The following is a 21071-nucleotide window of genomic DNA, read 5'->3' as shown; positions in this document are numbered from 1 at the left end:
ACGTCACGTCCATCTCGATTCTGTCTCATCGATAACGACAATTATTAATTTTAACAATTAAAATATTAACGATTTACGCCGGTGGGTCCTAATTAAAAAAATATATTTCACGATCCGACTAGTTTTTAACAAACGGGGCGGCTGTCTTTCGAACTTTGCCTGTCGAATTGCGCTTCACTGACAGCACCGGCCCGTCGTCGGATTCAGTGGGCGGAGAAATCCGAAATCGAAAAACAATTCAAAAACGTTATTTATTATAATACAAAATATGTTTTTAACTCTTATTATTTTGCAAATAACATTTTGCTCTTGAATCAATGTGATAAAATCGACATTTGAATTTTCTTACATTCATTACGACATAAAAAAGCTTTAAAAAAGTTAATGACGTTTTAATCATAAATGACTACTGCCCTTTCTCACTAGGCATTGAATAACATCTGATAATCTAATAATTACAACCCTGAAAAAAAGAATACTCGTTTTCACTAAAATATCAACATTAATCCTCCCAAAAAATCAATAAATAAATAAAAACATTTTAAAAAATTCCTCTTCTAAACATTACTTTCAAGTTTTCAGCACACATTTTTATGTATTTTCATATTTTTTTCTTTGCTTATAAAACAAAAAAATAGAAATACAAGACAGCACCTCAATTATTTTATCATTCGAAGTAGTGGCAAAAATAAAATATTTAACTACAATATCAAATTTTTAAAAAAATTAAAAACTATATGGTAAAATTAAAAACTTTACTCGCAAGTTTAAAATCCTTAATTATACCTTTAAACTCTATTCTAAATGTTTAAAATGATGAAAACCTTTCTTAGAAGCTCCTTTTATAATACACATCAACTTTGTCAAGAGTACATATGTTAAGTTAAAAAAATAAAAACATAGCTGTCCTCTTAATTTATGCATTTTTCAATTGTTTGAAAAAAAGCATCGAAAATCAAGAATAAGATATGAAGGTTAGTGATGATAGAATAGGCTAATAAAAAATAAATAAAATAAATGACATTTAGAATTAACATTTAGGCTAAAGACAAATTAATCTTGACAAATTTTTCCACTTATCCTAGCTGTTTGTTTTACCCAATATCAACATTCGACTTTTACCTACACATCTACATTAAATTATGCAAACTTGTTAACAGAAGGCATCAATCTTTTTGGACGTTATTATCTACAAATCGTATTATATAATAAATAGCTCATTAGCTCAGCTGTTTTATTTTATAAATGCCAATTTGTTGAAATAATTTATTTTAACAGTCAGGAAGCATTAATATAACTAAAATTTTTTACACAGCACAGTAATTGTCACCAAAAATTAAATTAAATATGCTTTTTTTAATTTTCCAAGAAAAATTACTAACATGTTTACTTCTTGTCTTCATTCACACTGAAATTATTATGAGGTCCTAACAACAAAGAAAACATGCTTATGTTAATTCAACTGGTTTATTTTGATATAAAAATTTAAAAATATATATGGTACATCGGTACATTTATATAGTTAATATTTAGCTTAAAAAAAGCCTGAATTGTGAAGGTGTGCATACTTATGTTGTCTTTGAATTAACATGACACAACATAAGTTTTTTTAAATTAAATAAATATTTCATTTTATTCTTGTAAAATTAAAATTTTCCACATTAACCCATACAATGAAACTTTCCAACAACTTCTATGGCCTTTTCTCATATAAGCAGACCAGGTAGTGTTTTTTTACAATCCCAAGTACAGCAAAACCATTCAAATATGTCCTGGTCTATGGCCTAATCAGACATTTTAAGGAGAAAAAAAAAATCTGCAGGATTGGTCATTTCTGCGTTTGTAAAATTTATCTAAAAGTTCCTTTTTATTTTTTACAATTTCATTTGCCTAGGTCTTTCCGATGGAAAACTTCATAGCCAAATCTTGCACACTTAGTATTTCACTTTCACTTAATTAATTTTTTTTCTTTAAGTGTCAAACACACTGAAGGAGTATCGGGTTGTCCGGAAAATAATGCAGGATTTTAAGTTTTCATTAAAAAAAATCTATATAAAATATTCTGTTTACGTTTACAGGATTACTCATTTGTATGAATGTCAACACTTATTAATCCTCTTCCAAATGATATTGTTTGTTTACCTCTGTAGCATTCCGCTACTTGGAAATAATTCAGTCATCCTTATAATGTCAAAGCGAGAATTTCGTACGATTTTCTTTTACGAGTTTAAACTCGGCCGAAGCGGAGCCCAAACGGCTAGAAACATTAACCAAGTCTGGGGCGAGGGTTGTGTTAATGAGTGCACTGTGCAAAGGTGGTTTAAAAAATTTCGGGAGGGAGATTTCAGCCTTGAAGATGAAGAAGGTCGTGGAAGGCCTTCCTCTCTTAATGATGATGTTCTGCGATCAGTGGTGGAAGAAAACCCCAAAACAACTGTTCGAGAACTTGCAGAGTAACTCAAAGTCAGTAAAACGACCGTCGCTGACCACCTCAAGGCGATTGGAAAAGTGAAAAAACTCGAAAATTGGGTTCCACACTCATTAAACGATCGCCAAAAAAATCAGCGCTTTGATGTTTGTGCATCACTTCTTTGTCGAAACAAAAATGACCCATTTCTGGCCAGAATTGTTACATGTGACGAAAAGTGGATTCTCTACGATAACACTAGACGTTCTGGACAGTGGCTCGACAAAGGAGAAGCTCCAATACATTTTCCAAAGCCCCCAACTCATCAAAAAAAGGTAATGGTTACGGTATGGTGGGCTTCATTTGGTTTAATACACTACAGCTTCTTAAATCCTGGCGAAACCATCAATGCTGAATCATACTGTAACCAAATTAATACCATGCATCAGAAATTGGCAGTAATGAAGCCCTCTTTGGTCAATCGGAAAGGGCCCATTTTGTTGCATGACAATGCTCGACCACATGTGTCACGTGTAACGTCACAAAAATTATTGGAGCTTGGCTATGAAACTTTGCCTCACCCACCCTACTCTCCGGACCTCTCGCCTACTGACTACCATTTTTTTAGACACCTGGACCACTACTTACAACACATAATATTCAAAAATCAAACAGAACTGGAAAATGCATTTATTGACTTTATCAATTCTAAAAATTCTGAATTCTACTCAGACGGAATTAATAAGTTACCAACACGTTGGGAGAAATGTATTGAGAGTATGGGAAATTATTTTGATTAAAGAACATTGCTTTAAAGTAACTAGTTTCTTTTTTTTTGTTTAATACCAAAATCCTGCATTATTTTCCGGACAACCCAATATTTACATGTTTGCAGAGTAGCACAATCAAAATGTAAGAATATTGAGAAAATGTTGGAAAGTGAACAAAACACACAGGGGGAAAGGCGTTTCTTAGAAAGCATTCATTTTCTGGAGGCTGTTTTCCAATTTTGGGAGAGTTTTTAGTCAGAATATAGTTTAAAAAACCTATCCACGTCCATTATTGGGACTAGTTGATTTATAGATTTTATCATGAAGAAATTAATGAGGGGGTCTAGAGAATCAGAATTTGTCTGTTTAAGGGAAGTTTCACAGTGTTTACTTTTTACGGAAAACCTAATTCACAAGATACATGTTTAAACATGTTAACCCAAACCAACCACCCTTAACAAAAGATGAATGGGCGTAGTTTGTAGAAATTAAGAAAAAGTGGACTTTTTATTTATATATTGTTTTAAAAGAGCAATTAAATCTTTTTACAGTTCTCTCTACAATTCTTTCACTTGGTTGAACAATATACTGCAGCAAGGTATTTTATTAATAAAACATTTCAACATCATCCATCATGAGTCCTCTTCAGTGTTAATTACATTTGTATATCTAGTGGACTTCCCAACAATGTGTACTGGATATACAAATGTAATTAACACTGAAGAGGGCTCATGTATTGACGTCAAATACATTCTCTTAATAAAAAAAATTTCACACTGCAGTATACCGCTCGACAAGCTACGGTACAAGCGATAGAATTTTTATTTATTATTCGATAAGGCATTTTATTTTAATTTCCTTTTGAGTTTTCTGATAGCCAGAGGTGATGGTTGTATCAATACCTTATGTTTGGTGAACTTTTGTTTTATTTTAATGAATAGGCACTTAACAAGTTCAGCCCAGTCTTACTTTAAATCTATATGGATTTTTAAGTATCAAATTGTGTTTATTTGTTTATTTATTTTTAATTTTGTTAAAGACAATTTGGTGTAAAACACTTGTTGAATTAAACCTGAGTTATTTTCAAACTCATTTAAAAGAGTTTTCATAATATTATAAATTCAATTCATCGTAATTGGCAACATTTGTTTAAAAAAATAATATTTAATGTTAAAGATTTAAGGAAATAAATTCTAATAAGGTTTAAAAAAGAAAAACCACTCTTTTGATAAAATAACTATACTAAAAATAAAATATACCTGCATTTTAAAATATCTCTGAATGTCTTGTTTAATTTGTTTTGTATTATTTTTATTTATTCACTTTTTTAAAGAGATTATTTCAACTACAGGGTTAAATGAACCCTCGGGGTGACAGTGTTTTTAGGAGGGGAAAAAAAAACTTAAATCGTTGCGGCCACCGACATCCCTTGCATATTTTCAATTCATAGACTTTATTGTATTTTGATTTATTAAATCATAAAATAAAATAAATGGAATGAGAATGGAAAACAATTAGTTATATATAAATTAAACTTTTTTTTTAACTGGCAAGAAGCAGCACCATATCAATCATAAATATTTATTGAACTCTTTTAACCCTTTGAAAAATCTTATCTTAAAAAAATTGAAATGTTTTGTGATAAAAATATATGTTTAATTCCTTTCCTCATAAAAATAACATTTCTTGTTTATTAGGAGTCAAAAATATCTCTTTTTGCGTCAACTATTATCTTGCAGCCTGTCTTGAAGCTCTAACCATGCCTTTTCCACTTGCTTGACTGAATATTCACGAGTCCAAAGAGTGCAAAACACAACATGAGCTTTTTGTACGTGTTCAAGGTTACTTGGTTGGGCAGAAATCCTCGACATGGCCTGTTCATGGGTTAAATTATTCCTCTTCTTTAACCTCTTGACAGCCTTAACATACATACCGGTTAATATCATGATTTTAAACTTTCAAATTTTTTAAATAGTTACTTCATCTTGTGGAATGATGGTGGCCCATACTTCATGGCAATGTTTGTCCCAGCCGGCCGTCAACAACACAGCAGCGTCTAATACAATTACTTCTTTTTCCTCTTCTGTATACATTTGATACATAATCGCCTCGCACTTTTTAAATATTGCCGGCCACATTATTCGGTTAAGTTCATCCAATTCTTTCTAAAAATGTGACGTTTTAACTTAAAAACATTAATTAAAAATTTATAAATATGCAAAGGTAAAATTACTTTGCTGTTAAATACAATTTGTCCCAATTTTTTTCTGTTGATCTCACCGTTTTCACTCAGTACATCTTTACCAAAATGTTGTACAAGAGTATGATAAACATCCTCACCAACTCTATACAAATCGTGCGCTACTCTATCACAGTCTATCACCCCTGCACCTAAATCTTTCAAACTTTGGCTAATATGAGTCTTTCCACTAGCGATCCCACCACAAAGGCCAATTACATAAGGACGGTTTGGTCTGTCTGGAGTATTCTAAAATATAGAAACAAAAAATTGGACCTTTTTTTTATATTAAATAAAGTGAACTTACCACAGGTTTGTTAAGTTTCAAGCCAAGTATACGCAACCTATCATTGCTTGAACTGATCTTATCTTCTTCAATTTCATGGCACTTAAAGTCATTTATGAGTTCAACGCTATGTACGACTAATGGTTTCATACCTTTCTTGACCCTTTCTTCATTGACGATATTACCACCTTTCGTAGTCTCTTGGCTTACGACAATCATCTAAAAAGTAAATTATTTATTTACTTACATTTTTTTAAATTAATCAAATTAATTTACATCGATATTTGGTTCAGTTATAGTAGGGCCAAACATATTACTGATCGGTACGACACTGACTTCCAGCATGGGTTCGACATCTAATACAAAATTTTTTACATTGTTTATCCTCGTTTCACTGGATTCTATTAACTCCCAAAGTTTCTTAGCTAACACACACAAAAATTTATTAGCACATTTTCAACAAATATTCTAAAATATTGCCATCAGAAAGATAAAACTATTTTCAATTTATCCTTATAAATGTTAATAAGTAAATTAAAAAATCTAGGCTTCTTTTTAAAATATTTCACTATTTGCAATTATTTTTATTTAAGTTACAATACGTTTTGCCAATAAAAAATGACAGCCCACAAAGTACATTACTACATTGATGTAATTAATAATAGTTCAGATTAAAATCAAAGATAAGACCATTTTGAAAGAAAAGAAAAACACAATTTTTAACTCAAGCTTTTGAGGGATTTATTTTGATCAGGACTTTGAAACTATTATTAATAAATTACAAGGTTAAAAAATATACACATCTACGTACAAAAATGAAACTTATGGTTTCAAGCTTAATGAAATTAAGAATTTAATATCAAACGAGATGAACCATCTATCTAATCTATATTAGAAAATGAGGGGAATGTGGTGGCTGTCCGAATTGTATTTGCCACGCTAGTAGTTCTGGGTTTAAATCCCAGTAGAGCTTTTTAATTGATTATGGAATGAAAAATGTATTGTAAAGTGGTTTGAACCCTTATCCATGACACCCAACGGGTAGTTTTGGCATTAGGCTATTACTTATGTAAGAAAATAAAGTCAATTACTATACAATAAGTGTTAAATGAAGAAATTACATTTTATCATTCCAGCATCGGTGACACCAATGATAAGTTTCTTTCTGCATCTCAAAATCGCTTCGCTGAGCAGGATCTTGTGTCCCAGGTGAAGCCTGTCAAACGTACCACCAAGGACGACACAGTCGTATGACTCGTTGTCTTGGTCTGCACTGTTCATCTCATTGATATCCCAATCCTTCGCCTTAAGAGGAATCTTCTTGCATTCAGAAGCTTTGTTTGTAAGGCACTCGTGTAAGAAACATTCCATATCCTGTGTAGGTATTTCATCGTCAAAGTACACAACGTCGATTGGGAGGTTTGTCGAAATCTTTGCAGGTGGAGTAAGTACAGGTCCGTGCAAAAGGACACGAACGTCGAGATTTCTAATGCAAATTGATGTCCTGTACAGATCGATCATAGTCGAGCTGAAGTTTGCACCATAATGCATTTGATCACTACGCCTGGTTAGCAATTTCGGACATTTAGACACTAGATGGACGTAAAGAGTGTTTGTAATCTCCTTTTGTAATATCGGCATAAATTTATAGTATTTCTTTGGGTTTGATATAATTAACATGCCAGTTTTCATCATGACAAAAGTTAATCTCAATAAAAACAAAAAATAAAAAGTAACAATGATTATGTTTAACCAAAATTATATTATGACAGAACTTATCGGAAGAAAAGTTACATCGGAATGATACCCATGTCTGATGGGTTCAACATATCGAACGATTCGGCCAAAACCAACTCTCCCCTTCTCTGAAATCGTTAAAGAATGTATGTTTATTTCATACTTTTTCAGTCTTCGATGAACCATAAAGATGTATAAGTTATTATATTCAGATCATACCGATTCAACAGTCCTGTACGAGGTTATCAGTTGACTTATCAAAAGTCATCCCGCAGCCGCCACCCTGTCAGAGATTCTATTGAAATACAATTACGGCAGAAAGAGCTACAATCGCTTTTATCTAAGGCGATAATTGAAAAAGCTTTCTATTTAAATTTGAAAAATAATTATAAATCCACAGTGTTTTTACTTATTTCTACTTAAAACACGAACAAATCGTATTATACTCAGTTGTAATATATGGTATAACTAACAATTTAATCTCTTTCAATGATTAGAAATTTGCAATAAAAAAATCATTGTTTTGTAAAGTTTAAAACACATTTTTCTCATGGATGAAAAACAATAAATACGAAACGGCACATTTTCCTTCTATTGGATAGATTTTAAATATTTTATTATTGTATCCCATTAGGTAATGTTGAAAGTAGCCTCTCTGGAAAAAAGTCGACTTCTCTGAAAGCTTTCTTGTAACCTTCGTGCACCTTCTTCAAGAACCTCCTTTCCTATTGTGTTTACGAGTGGCCCTTACAGAGAAAGGACAAAAAAAGCTTGATTTTACCACTTCAAGTTATGTTTATTGTTCGAGGATCCTTCGCCTAGACGTGACTTATATCGAAAAATGACCAATTCGATAGAAATTCCTCTCAGGGACACTGACGAGGTATTTAATCTTCATGTTTATTAGCTGTCGCAATTCGTCCAAGCTCGTTTTGCTCAAGTCTCGTTGAAAGAAAAACATCAAACTTGGCTTGTATGTTATGTTAATTTTGCATACCAAAAGTGCTGGTTATTATTTTCTGTTTGACAATTAATTAAGTAATTCAACAAACCCGCGAGTGAAAACGGACCCTATAAGTAACCCTTTGTCTATCACGAGTTCACCGATTCGCAGACCAACACCCAACATCAACTCAGTTGTCATTTTGACCAAAAGTGAAACGTGGAAGTAATCAATTTCTTTCTGGTTGACTATAGCCCTGGTTGGGCCTTCCTGAAAAACCAAAAGCCACTATTTTGTCCTACACTTTCCATCTCCATACTTAGATTTGCTAGTTAGTTCATCTGGCTATCAGCCTTGGCTTTCCATCCACCTCAGCCTTGCTTTACCTGTCAATTCTTATCCAGCTTGTCATTTCCACCATCTTTGACAGGCTTGTATCATGGCATACAGAGAAAAGGCCAGCTCTAGCAGGAGTAAGACACACAAATGACCTGCACATCTACTTTTTCCCATTCATAGTTTGTGGTGGAAAAGAGGGGTCAGGTCAATGAAACTTTTTTTTTACTGCAATGCTGTCTTGCAAGAGATGCACTTTCTTTCTTCGTGTTGAATAAACATCTCTTCTACAACCCTATTTCTGGGCCCTTTTCTCCCTTTAGGGCCGTGCCTGGCTCAAACTACCTAGAAGTATGGCCACTTGTGCCTGGGAAAGGTTTTAAGAAGAAGGAAACGTACTCAGTAAAAACATAGATACTCTAAATAACAGAATCCATTATTTCACAAATCCAATTAAACAGAATATCAAGGCTATTTCATTACAGTCTGGCCTTTTTTTATATGGGCTATTATATCTGACTCACCGACAGCTCTCTCAGCTCTGAATTTTCGCAAATGCCATTTTCACAGCCTGGGAATCTTCCTGTCTTGTACACTTAGAGTGTAAATTAATACCCAGCACTTACTAAATAACGATGGGTCTAATGATTGTTTTGTAAACATTGATTTTTGCTTCCCTAGATAGTTAACTTTCAAAACCTGATTTATAATCCATTATATTTTGTGGTCCGATTGACCAAATAACTTCTTTCAATTAATTAATCTTTATGTAAGGTGTTTATCCTTTTAATCCTTTGGTGGGTCGGTGTATGAAGATAAAATTAAAAATAAACTACATATTTGTCTCAGATACATGCGCAATTAATTGAACTAAAATGTAATACAGGAGAAAGACAAAAAAAAAAAAAAAAAAAAAAAAAAAAAAAAAAAAAGGAAAGATAAAAGATTGGAGAGTTTACAAAACACCACTTTAATAGATTGAAATGTTTATTTATAGTGCTAAGAGACACCTGCTTGCCTTTATCTGAGCTTTTTCTTGGCATTTATGTCATTGTTACCAGTGCACCCAGGCACTTAATACTTGTGCCTCAGCAAATGTGCTCATTTATTATTCTAATTCCTCTTTACTTCCTTCAGTCATCACTGAGTTCATATACTTATTATAGTAAAACCTAAAAGAAGTTAGGATGTAAACCTCTAAATATAGCATAATATTTATTTAGCACATTAACTATTTCACAATTAAACAGACAAAATACAATGCTACTCTCTTCCGGCCTACAGTGGCCACCCTGACCATCTGGTTGTTTACCTCAAGCCCTTCAAACTTTGGAGGATGGTGCCTTCTCCAGACCACCTTTGCTTTGTTCCAAGTCTTAATGAGAATATTAAGTCTGTTGTTAATCTCCCTTGCATGAAGCCATAGTTATAGTCTTCAATCGCCTCCTCAGCACACTTTATCACCTCTGATTGACTGCTATGGAAAGTATCAAAATAATTTTCACATGTCATTTTGTCACCTTTCTTATAAATTGGACAAATAACTATTTTGGCCCCTCCGACATATTTTCTTGTGTCCCCTGATTTCTTAAATCAATTTGTATATCTGAGTCACCTCGGTGAATCTATAAGTATGGGTGCTTTTGCAACACAGCCGATAGCCTGTCAAGCTTTATAATTCTTCAAATAATAATTAAAGCCTTTTATACAATCTTAAGGATTAGAATTGTTTATCAATTTTTCCATTTTTTTATCACTCCTAGAATAACTATAGTGAAACAAAGACTTCATTTAACAGCGTGCCTTGTGTCAGCTTTTATTTTTTATAGTGAATCAATCTTATCAATAGATAAGAAAATATGCATCGAGTTTTAGCATTTAATTTCATCAATATAAAAATTAGGTGTGGTAAGATAGATGAGATAGGATCTAATCTTGCTCTCTGAAGGCTGAAAGTCGGTTTTCATTAATCAAATAACTAAGAGATGTAGTCATATTTTATTTCTTATTTTTTCCCTTTATTTCTTTCCTCTTTCAAACTATATGTTAGTTTATTTAGTCGATTATTATACCTATTCTATTAATTACTAGACAAGAAAAAAAATTTATACAGTCTGTTGACAGGTTGGAGAGGTGAATCACAATACTTGAAACATTGGCCTGTTTGGCTGATAGCAAAATTATTTTTTATTTTTCCTGTTCACACTAAATATTAATTTTAACAATAGACTTTGGCAGGTTGAGAAGTCCAAAAAAAAAAAAAAAACCTTTCAATATATGCTGTTGTCTTGTCCTGAAAATCTTGCCTGTTTAGGTGATGATGCTTTTTATTCTACTTTTCTGACTTTAGATAGTCAGAACTGATTACTGTTTACTGATTTATATAAGTTCAAATCTGCATCCGTATGTAAATACATATGCATACAGAGTTGACTATCACTTTTCGCAGCTTGCCAGCAGTTCCAGCTTTTATGTAATTTACAATAAATTACTGACAGGTGTTGGGAATCACCTACCCCAGGTATTGGCAGACCAGAGTCAGAACTCAGTCTTATCTGTCTGAGCACTTAGGTTGGACTCTAGGGGCTATCAACAGCTAGGTCATTTCAGCCTCTAATGCAATCAGCTTGGAGATCCAAAACCATTCACACTCTCTCTCAGTCTTAATTCCTATTTACATATTACATATTTACATATTGCACATTCAGTCAGTTATGGTGGTGGATTACTTGATATTCCTCCATCACCCTCCATACATATTATATATCTAATCTAGTGCCAATGAGGTAATTAATGTTCCTCCATTGGCTCTTGCACTATACATTCACACTAATAAGTGCATTTACTCTCAACATAGTGAATATAAAACAATAGTAGTATTATATACAATAAAACAACCCTGATTCTTCCAAAAATCGGAACAGGGAGTCAAATACTCACTGCCATGCTCAAGCACAATTCTCATATTGGGTGGCATTCCAAGCCAATGGATGGCACCATTTAATTAAATGGTACATATCAGCCAACCTTTCTCTACACACTGGACATATGCACGGGCTTTGGCCCAAAGTAATGTGTCAATCTTGCATGGTATATCATTAATTGGGTGAGCAAAAATATGCTGTTTTATCCTGATTATATGATGCTTTTTGTTTTTACCCTACATTTTAAAATTAAATTAAAATTAAAACAATAAATTAAATATGTTAAAAAAATTTTTTGTATAAAGTTCATTTGATGATAAAATACTTATTTTTTCAGGTGATTGAATTGGATTTTGATCAACTTCCAGATGGGGAAGAAGTACTCGGCATTCTCCGACATGAGAATGCACAGCTGCACATATGGGTGGCACTTGCTGTAAGGCTCAAATTTCTATTCCTTTGCTTTTCGTATTTGTTAATCTGTCAATTTATTTTGTAGCATGAGTACTACAAGCAAGGTAATATTGATGTGTTCATCAATATGCTTGAAACCTCCAGAGTCGATGCCAACATCGACTACAGGGATTATGAAAAGGATCAGATGCGGACGTTGGACATGCTGGCTGCTTACTACGTCCAACAGGCCAATCATGAGAAAAACAAAGATAGGAAAAGGGAGCTGTTTGCCAAAGCAACAGATCTATACACAACAGGAGATAAAATTATTATGTACGACCAGGTATGTTTTAACAGTACTTAAATTATATACATTAGTTTATTTGTTTTTTCAACAATATTTCATGTAATATTTCTTAGAACCATCTTCTGGGGCGAGCATACTTCTATCTACTCGAGGGTGATAAAATGGAACAAGCTGACACTCAGTTTAATTTTGTATTGAGCCAGTCGACAAATAATATACCTTCCCTTCTTGGAAAAGCCTGTATAGCTTATAATAAAAAAGTACTTATTTTTATTTGTTTTGTCAAAAAATTTGTAAATACATTTTTGAAATTATTATTATTTTTTCAAGGATTATCGTGGTGCATTAGCGTTTTATAAGAAAGCTCTAAGAACAAATCCCAATTGTCCAGCTTCTGTGAGACTCGGAATGGGCCATTGTTTCATGAAATTAGGAAATCAGGAAAAAGCAAGGTGAATAATGTTAAATGTTCATGATTCATATGAATCAACGTTTTAATATTTATGTGTGTTTTTTTAGACTGGCTTTTGAAAGAGCGTTGGACTTAGATTCGCAATGTGTCGGAGCCTTAGTCGGTCTAGCTATATTGAGACTAAACAAACAACAGCCTGAAGACATTAAAGCAGGCGTTCAAATGCTGTCCAAAGCCTATACAATTGACACTACAAATCCGATGGTTTTAAACCATTTGGCAAATCATTTTTTCTTCAAAAAGGTAATGTTGTTTAAAAGTTTAATAGTTCTTGAATCAAGTAAATTGTTTCTGTAAACTTTAACAGAATGAGAAATACTAATATTTATCAATTATTAAATTTAATTTGAAATGTTTTATTTTTGGTAATATTTTCAAATAGTTTTTTTTTTTTTTTTTTTTTTTTTTTTAAATCTTTGTGATCTTCCTGGTCTGTTCTCTCTGTCATTTAGACATTTAGCATCTTTGATAATGCTATGCAGTGTTGAAGAAAAATGCAATTCAACATCCTCTAATTTGACTTTTACTAAAACCTACAAAAAGGAGGAAAAAATAAATAAAAAGACTACGTAAGACATGTGCACCATGCCAACTGTCCTTCTGTACGTTGTCCTCCCATTTTTACTTTTTAAACTCTCCCTCCATTTCATCTACCACATAATTCTCTTCATATGGGTTACTAAAATGGCCATAAGACACAGTCTACTTGTTAAGGTGGCAAAATGGTAAAATATTCTAGACAGAGAGACTAAAGAATAGACCAGGTTGATCAATCCACAGGTTCTTTAATGATTCAATTATATGTTTATCATTTCGATTATTCATTTAGGATTATAACAAAGTAAGACATTTGGCCATGCATGCATTTCACAACACTGAAAATGAGGCCATGAGGGCCGAAAGTTGTTACCAGCTTGCAAGGGCTTATCATGTACAGGGCGACTATGACCAAGCTTTTCAATACTATTACCAAGCCACTCAGTATGCTCTTCCGATGTTCGTTCTACCACATTTTGGTCTAGGCCAGATGTACATTTACAGAGGTGACACAGAAAATGTAAGTGTGCATGAGTCCTCAATAGAATTATTTATCTGTAATAAATTTTTTGATTTAATTTTCAGGCAGCTCAGTGTTTTGAGAAAGTGTTAAAAGCTCAGCCGGGTAATTATGAGACAATGAAAATTGTAGGATCACTTTATGCAAGTTCTCCTAGTCAATCAAAACGGGATATAGCAAAAAATCATCTTAGAAAGGTAAATTTATTTTTTAAGCACATCACATTGTACTGTGTTGTTATATTGCCCTTATTCCTAAAATTATATTACATTGGCTTGTTTTGCAATAGGTAACAGAGCAATTCCCAGATGATGTAGAAGCATGGATTGAATTGGCTCAAATTCTCGAGCAATCTGATTTACATGGCTCTCTACAGGCTTACGGCACAGCTACTAAAATTTTAAAAGAAAAAGTTCAAGCAGATATTCCACCGGAGATTCTTAACAATGTTGCATGCTTACATTATAGGTATATTCATATATGATGTGCGGATATTTTTCAATTAATAATTACTATGGCTTATTAGATTAGACAATCTTGAAGAAGCCAAGAAAAATTTCGAGGAATCACTAGCGAGGTCAACGGCAGAAGCGAAACATGATAAGAATTACTACAATTCCATATCTGTAACCACAACTTACAACTTCGCAAGGCTTTGTGAAGCTTTGTGCCAGTTTGATCAGGCTGAAAAATTGTACAAAGGAATGATCTGGGAACATCCAAATTATGTTGACTGTAAGTTATTTTTTACACGTTTACATCTAAAAATCATTTTAAACTAATGTATATATTTTTTAAATAGGTTATTTACGATTGGGTTGCATGGCAAGAGACAGAGGGCAGATTTTTGACGCCTCTGATTGGTTCAAAGAAGCGATGAGAATGGACAATGATCATCCTGACGCTTGGTCTCTACTCGGCAACCTTCATTTGGCTAAACAGCAATACGGACCAGGACAAAAGAAATTTGAAAGAATTCTCAAGGTATTTAACATTTGCCTGTTGTGAAATTTCCGATTTAAGTCTGTGGCGTGATAAACTTGCAATTTAGTTATTTCTGATCTCAATCTCCATGATAAAAAAATTGTATATATAAAAAATAATCATAATGTAGGTACAATGACAGATAATCAAACTATACAACTCATTTCATACAAAACCATCATGAAACATGAATAATACAAAGAAGCCTACAATTGATTAAGTTAAAAAAAAAAGAGATGAAAAATGGATAATTTTAATTATAAATTTCACAATATTACTTTTAGCCAACTCAGAAAAATAAAATTTAACAATTGTTCTAGTGTGCTGCCACATCATCAGACTCTTACTCACAAATAGCCCTGGGTAATATTTGGCTGCAGATGTTACATCAGCCAACAAAGGATAAATTAAAAGAAAAAGCCCTTCAAGATAGAGCTCTTGGCATGTACAATAAAGTACTAAGAAACGACCCTAGGAACATTTGGGCAACTAACGGAATAGGCTGTGTATTGGCTCATAAAGGATACATCAATGAAGCCAGAGACATTTTTGCTCAAGTGCGGGAAGCGACTGCCGATTTCTGCGATGTCTGGCTTAATATTGCACACATTTACGTCGAACAGAAGCAGTTCGTTAGTGCTATACAAATGGTATTTACTTTTTAATTTTTAAACTGATACTTTTTAACAATAATCTAATAACCAAATTACATTTCAGTATGAAAATTGCCTGAGAAAATTTTTCAAGTACCATCATGTAGATGTAATGCTGTATTTAGCTAGAGCTTGTTACAAAGCAGGAAAACTTAAGGAAGCTAAAAACATTTTACTAAAGGTATTATTCATTATTATAATGAAATGACTTTTTGATTTATAATTAAACATATAATAATAATTTTATCTGTTTATTGGAAATTAGGCGAGGAGAGTGGCACCTCAAGATACAGTCCTGTTATATAATATAGCATTAGTGCTACAAAAGTTAGCCACTCAGATTTTAAAAGATGACAAGTCTACATTAGATGTTGTACTACAAGCTGTACATGAACTCACATTATCCCAGAGGTAATAACATTTAAAAAAAAAAAATTTTTTTTAACAAATTGGATCATCAAAGCCGTAAAGAAGGACTAATCTAATCACTACGTCTTCCCCTTCCTCCAAAAGCTTAAACAATTTACTTCAAACCTATCACCCGTTAAGCCAGTAAATTAGGTTAAAGGAGGTCCTACACAAGGAAAAATCCTTGAGAATTCCCTTCAGAAAAGAATCCTTCCCATCCTAGAAAAACAAAACACTATTCCATCTCACCAGTTTGGTTTTTAAAAACACCACTCCACAATCCAGCAATTCCATCTTGTTATAGGTGTAATCTTTTCCTACTTAAGAGCTGAAACAGTTGCTCTGGTGTTGTCCTTGATGTGGCTCAAGCCTTTGGTAGGGTCCAGCATCCGGGATTGCTCTGTAAACTCCTTCCCATCACCTCCCTTATCCTTCAATCCTGCTTGACTGACCACTTCTTTCATGACAGCGAAGGATCATCCTTCTCTGACTACCATTTTAGGTTTGGAGTCCCACAGGGCAGTATACTTGGACCCATCCTACATCCAACCTCCCTACCCATCCCGACACATTCATTCACACTTTTGCAGATGATTCTACTAACCTATCATACAATAAAGATCCCGTCCTTTCACGAGTTATAGTTCCTCTTATCAATTTGGAAAAGGGCTTTTTTTTAAACTACATGACTTGCAATTATATTCAAAAGGACAGTATTTAATTATTAAAAATTATAGGTATTTTGAGTATCTGTTTGCTTACGGTGACAAAATGAAATATGACGTTAATGCTGCTGAAGTTGAAGCACGACAATGTCAAGATCTTCTTTCTCAAGCGCAATACCATGTTGCAAGAGCAAGGAGGACTGATGAGGAGGAGAAACAGCTTAGGGCGAAACAGGAAAAAGAAAGAAAAGCCTTCAGGCTCAAGCAAGAAGAACTACAGGTGAATATTTGAGGAACAAAGTTTAGATTTTTACCTATCTTCAATGCTTTATTTAATTTTTTATTATATTTTAGAAACTGCAAGAGGAGAAAAGAAGAGCCGAACTGGAGGAAATGCTGCAGAAAAGGCAAGAGTACAAAGAGAAGACAAAAGGGGCATTGGTGTTTGGGGAGATGCCTTCCGAAAAGAAACCCTCAAAAGGAAAGGGCAGGTCAAAAGGAGAAATATTATCAGATTCTGGGAGTGAAGGGGGAGAAGGGGGCAGAAGTCCTTCTGAACGAAGGTAATTAATTTTAATCAATATCAAGTCAATATATTATAACAGCCTTTGTTTTATTATAGAGAAAAGGGTGAAAAAAGGAAAAGAGGTCAGGGTGGAAGGAAAAAGAAAAGGGATAAAAAACAGGCTGCAAGTGATAGTGAAAGTGGAGGAAGTGACAGGCCGAAAACTAAGAAACCCAGGAAAATAAGAAAGGTAAATTTGAATAACACTTTAAAGCAATGAGATGTTTGTCAGATATGTTTTTTAAAAAATAAACAGACCAGATTGTCTTTGATCAAGATGTAAAAATTACTAATGAGAGGGGTGTCAGTAGCCGCAATAATTAAGACATTGACACGGTGCTCATCGCTGTGCTTGCTAAATTACCATTTAATATGTCATCCCCAAACCTGTGGCCCCAAAATGCACCTGACATAACAGGATAATCCAAATATTTTTTTAAACATTTTTAACTTCTGATTGTCAATAGATTTAAAACGTTTGACAATAATTATGTTTATTTATTTAATTTTTTCAAGGAAAAGAAAGACAAAGGACGAGTTGAAAAACTTTCTGCCAAACAACAACTGAAAGTGGTCTCAAAGGCTACAATATCCACCAGTGAATCAGACAGTGACAGCGATAAATTGAAAATCGCTAGTGGGTCGGTATTTTACCATTCCATTATTTTTCTTTTCAAAGGAAATAATTAAATATTGGATTATTTTTTAAATTGTTTAGGGGTGAAAGCGGGAGTGATGGTGGAGGAGCCAAAGGTGGCAGAAAGCGCATAACTTCTTCTGGAAGTGATAGGTCACGCTCTGCGTCGAGATCACGTTCAAGATCTGGCTCTAGGTCCGGATCTGGATCAAGGTCACGCTCAAGATCAAAATCTCGCTCAAGATCAAAATCTCGCTCTAGATCAAGATCTTCTAGATCAAGGTCTCGTTCTCGGTCAAAATCTCGTTCAAGATCTCGATCCAGTTCCAAATCACGCTCTAGGTCAAAATCCCGTTCTAGATCTAAATCACAATCAAGGTCAAAATCCCGGTCTAGATCTAAATCACATTCTAGGTCTAAATCCCGCTCTAGGTCCAAATCACAATCTAGGTCAAAATCTCGCTCTAGGTCCAAATCACAATCAAGATCCAGATCTCATTCTAGGTCTAAATCACGCTCTAGATCAAAGTCTCACTCTAGATCTAAATCACGTTCAAGATCTGCATCGTCTCATTCAAGGAGTGGTTCAGAAAAATCAAGGTAATTATTCTTTTTATGATTTTTTTTAAATTATATTAAAATATATCTTTTTATTAACCATTTTAGAAGTCCAAGTGGTTCTGCAAGAGATTCTAGGTACGTACTTGCACCTTTTTTTTTAATAGTTTCATAACGATAATTTTTTATATAATGTATGCTATTTTATTTTTTAGAAGTAAGTCGAGAAGCAGATCAGCTTCTGGCAACAGGTGAGCTTTTCTTTTGTGTATATTTTATTTTGTTAAACACACAGATAATCCATAAAGAAAACAGATTTATTTTATGGAATATTGTTAATAATTTAATTTGAATTTTTTTTAAAGAAATAAATTGATGTCCACGCAAATATGGGAAAATAATTTTAGAAAGGTGGATTTTATACTTTTCTCTTTTTGATTTTATTATTATGGTTTGTATAGAGATAAAATGAAATTTGGTGATTTTGAAATTAATTTCTTGAGGTCAGCTGTAGAAGTGGGTGAATTAAGCTAAAGGTTGATTTCATTCATTTTAGAAAGATTTTGCTTTGTACTGTTAGCAAAGGGCAACATCCAGATCCTTACATTGTTCCTCTACACGAGTTATTTTCTGTCTTCAACCATACTCTTGTTTGATAAACAAATCCATTTTCCTCTTTACCTATTGATGATGTTATTACATAAAATAGATCATCCTTCATGATTCACATACGTTATTTCCACTTCTATTGTAATAAAAAATGTTATCGCTGTGTTCTTTGACTGCAAAATATTGCCTCTCGCAACTAGATACATATGTGCTCTCAAAAATGATCTGTCAATCAAGGAGAAAAACTCCCATTTATGATTTGAGAGCAGAACACTAGTCACTCCATCCCTTACCATCCCCAACATGTATTCTGTTGTTGAAATAAAAATTTTGATTAATGGCAATGATTATAGTGATGCCAATGATTCGCACTACCAAAATTGATTTTGAAAGGCATTGTAAAAATACCTTTGACGGGCATCGGTGGCCATTAGTTTTCAAGTAACCAACTTTAGATATCCTTTGTCAACCGGAAGGAAAAGGGGAGGATAGGAAAATTTTAAAAAAATGTACCAGTTCCTTCAAAATCTGCTCCACTGTGATGCATGTCTACAAACTGTGTTTTATTGGTGTATTCACTTTTTAGCTTGTACCCCTGTTTGTACGATACTTTTTATCCTCTGGTGTGCATGCCGGCATCAACTTTAGGCTACTTTCATACTGCAATAAAAATTCAAATATTTCAAAGTGCAAATTTGCATTTTTTGCAGATTTCTGGGCCCACAGGATGCGAGGCCTTAGAACACTTTTTGATGTGAAATTAATTATCTAAAGAAACCTACAAATTCTGGGGGGGGGGGCAACATTCCAAATGCATGTCAACGAAAACGGAACAACCACTACTGCTGGACATGCAGCCCCAAGCCATTCCAATGTGAGAGCTCACATGGGATGGGCAGGTTGTCCATAATCTCAGTCAGACAGTTGGTTCAAATGTATCATCCTAATCCATTGGAATCATTTTTAATCTTGCAAGTTGGTTCTTTGATCACTCATATTGGAAAGAGTAATAGAATTCACTCAATGTCGAACTGAGTAGGCTGTCTGCAATTTTGGCTCCTTTTAAAAAATTCACAGGCCAGATCTATCCAATAATTAGAATTTACTTCATACTTGGGTTTTTTGTATGCCTGGTACATCAGGGTTTTTTTTATTATGATCAGCTACAATAATTTCTCTATTAGAGCTGAACTGAGTTAGATTGTCTGAAATGTTGGCTCCTTTATCTCTAACCACTAAATAACCACTATTACAACAATAGCAGACACTCAATAATTACAAAATGCTGTTTTCACTTTTTATTATCTTTCATTATTGGTTTTAAGTATGAACAATTTGTATATATATGAATGTGGTGGTTTTTAATAATTCACAAATTTCGTTACTGGGTTAATATACCAATGAACACATATTTAGGCTTTTTTAAATTTCATTTCTTAATTTAATGGTGATATGAATAAAATCCTTCTCTCAGAAAAAAGTAAATTTTGTTTTAAAGGCGAGTTTTAAATTTAAATCAGATTATTCTTGACCCTTAGATGATTATGCTAATAATTAATACATAAACAACTGTTTAACTCTAGACTAATCGTTTTTCTTAAATTTTCAACCATCTAGGTTTTTCCATACAGAATAGGTTCACTTTATTTTAACGTATGTAACACAATTTAAATTTTATTTTTAGATCACCCTCACCAGTGACACGGAAATCTGTCTCAGGAAGTGATGAGGATTCAAACTGAAATTTGTAAGTTGATATAAAGAGAGAGTAAATGTGTAAATAAAACCTTTAACAGTGTAATGAAAAAAAAATCCCAATATTTTCAACATGTTCTTGCAAACGAACGTTTTTTTCTTTTATAGCGATTGACCAATTTGTCATACTAATTTCAACAATATTTAAACCTTACCAATTGTTGTAAATCCAATTATTTATAAACTTCGTAAATTTTGGTTTGTAATAAACTTTTTTTCTTTCTTTTTTTTTTAATACTTCTGTGTTTCAATTTATCCGTAACACCTTTCTGAATGATTTTTCTTAAAATATGGCAAACTCATTTAGCAGCAATAAATATCGTTACACAACTTATGTGATCATTTCATTTATGCCCTCCTTTT

At 33.2% G+C, this 21071-nt stretch overlaps 2 protein-coding genes across 4 annotated transcripts; one reads left to right on the top strand and one right to left on the bottom strand.

The window, feature by feature from the left end:
* Positions 1 to 913: 913 nt before the first annotated feature.
* LOC106668098 (RNA polymerase-associated protein CTR9 homolog) lies at positions 914 to 21042 on the top strand. 2 transcript variants are annotated; one of them, XM_014396550.2, is made up of 22 exons: positions 914 to 974; positions 11980 to 12078; positions 12142 to 12381; positions 12459 to 12605; positions 12676 to 12797; positions 12865 to 13060; positions 13647 to 13874; positions 13940 to 14071; positions 14164 to 14342; positions 14401 to 14609; positions 14677 to 14858; positions 15179 to 15508; positions 15576 to 15692; positions 15777 to 15922; positions 16657 to 16864; positions 16939 to 17147; positions 17207 to 17339; positions 17666 to 17790; positions 17868 to 18386; positions 18453 to 18482; positions 18560 to 18595; positions 20638 to 21042. In XM_014396550.2, exons 1-22 carry the CDS (start codon positions 969 to 971, stop codon positions 20693 to 20695), a joined length of 3651 nt encoding a protein of 1216 aa, XP_014252036.1. In that variant the 5' UTR covers positions 914 to 968; the 3' UTR covers positions 20696 to 21042. The 2 variants fall into 2 exon arrangements, with proteins under 2 accessions (XP_014252036.1, XP_014252026.1); XM_014396540.2 differs by lacking the exon at positions 914 to 974 and adding an exon at positions 8133 to 8322.
* LOC106668106 (bifunctional coenzyme A synthase) lies at positions 4812 to 7874 on the bottom strand. Of its 2 annotated transcripts, XM_014396562.2 has the most exons (7): positions 7659 to 7874; positions 6824 to 7567; positions 5979 to 6127; positions 5724 to 5921; positions 5411 to 5665; positions 5157 to 5342; positions 4812 to 5096 (listed from the first exon to the last, which is right to left on the bottom strand). In XM_014396562.2, the coding sequence occupies exons 2-7, from the start codon at positions 7395 to 7397 to the stop codon at positions 4899 to 4901; spliced, it is 1560 nt and encodes a 519-aa protein (XP_014252048.1). In that variant the 5' UTR covers positions 7398 to 7567; positions 7659 to 7874; the 3' UTR covers positions 4812 to 4898. The 2 variants fall into 2 exon arrangements, with proteins under 2 accessions (XP_014252048.1, XP_024084470.1); XM_024228702.1 differs by having other exon boundaries at positions 6824 to 7710.
* Positions 21043 to 21071: the final 29 nt, after the last annotated feature.

The sequence above is a fragment of the Cimex lectularius genome, unplaced genomic scaffold (assembly GCF_000648675.2).
Source record: "Cimex lectularius strain Harlan isolate CLEC.00 unplaced genomic scaffold, Clec_2.1 scaffold147, whole genome shotgun sequence".
In the NCBI taxonomy this organism is placed as follows: Eukaryota; Metazoa; Arthropoda; class Insecta; order Hemiptera; family Cimicidae; genus Cimex; species Cimex lectularius.
Note: the sequence above shows the minus strand (reverse complement) of the source record. Positions and strands in the feature narration are given on the sequence as shown.

Excerpts from the sequence above, each read along its gene's own strand:
- LOC106668098 (XM_014396540.2), top strand. The coding sequence starts at position 8,281 with ATGACCAATTCGATAGAAATTCCTCTCAGGGACACTGACGAG. Across the intron at positions 8,323-11,979 it reads CTCTCAGGGACACTGACGAG|GTGATTGAATTGGATTTTGA; the intron begins GTATTTAATCTT and ends TTATTTTTTCAG. Across the intron at positions 12,606-12,675 it reads GTATAGCTTATAATAAAAAA|GATTATCGTGGTGCATTAGC; the intron begins GTACTTATTTTT and ends TATTTTTTCAAG.
- LOC106668106 (XM_014396562.2), bottom strand. The coding sequence starts at position 7,397 with ATGATGAAAACTGGCATGTTAATTATATCAAACCCAAAGAAATACTAT. Across the intron at positions 5,666-5,723 it reads TGAAACTTAACAAACCTGTG|AATACTCCAGACAGACCAAA; the intron begins GTAAGTTCACTT and ends TCTATATTTTAG. Across the intron at positions 5,097-5,156 it reads CCATCATTCCACAAGATGAA|GCTGTCAAGAGGTTAAAGAA; the intron begins GTAACTATTTAA and ends ATGTATGTTAAG.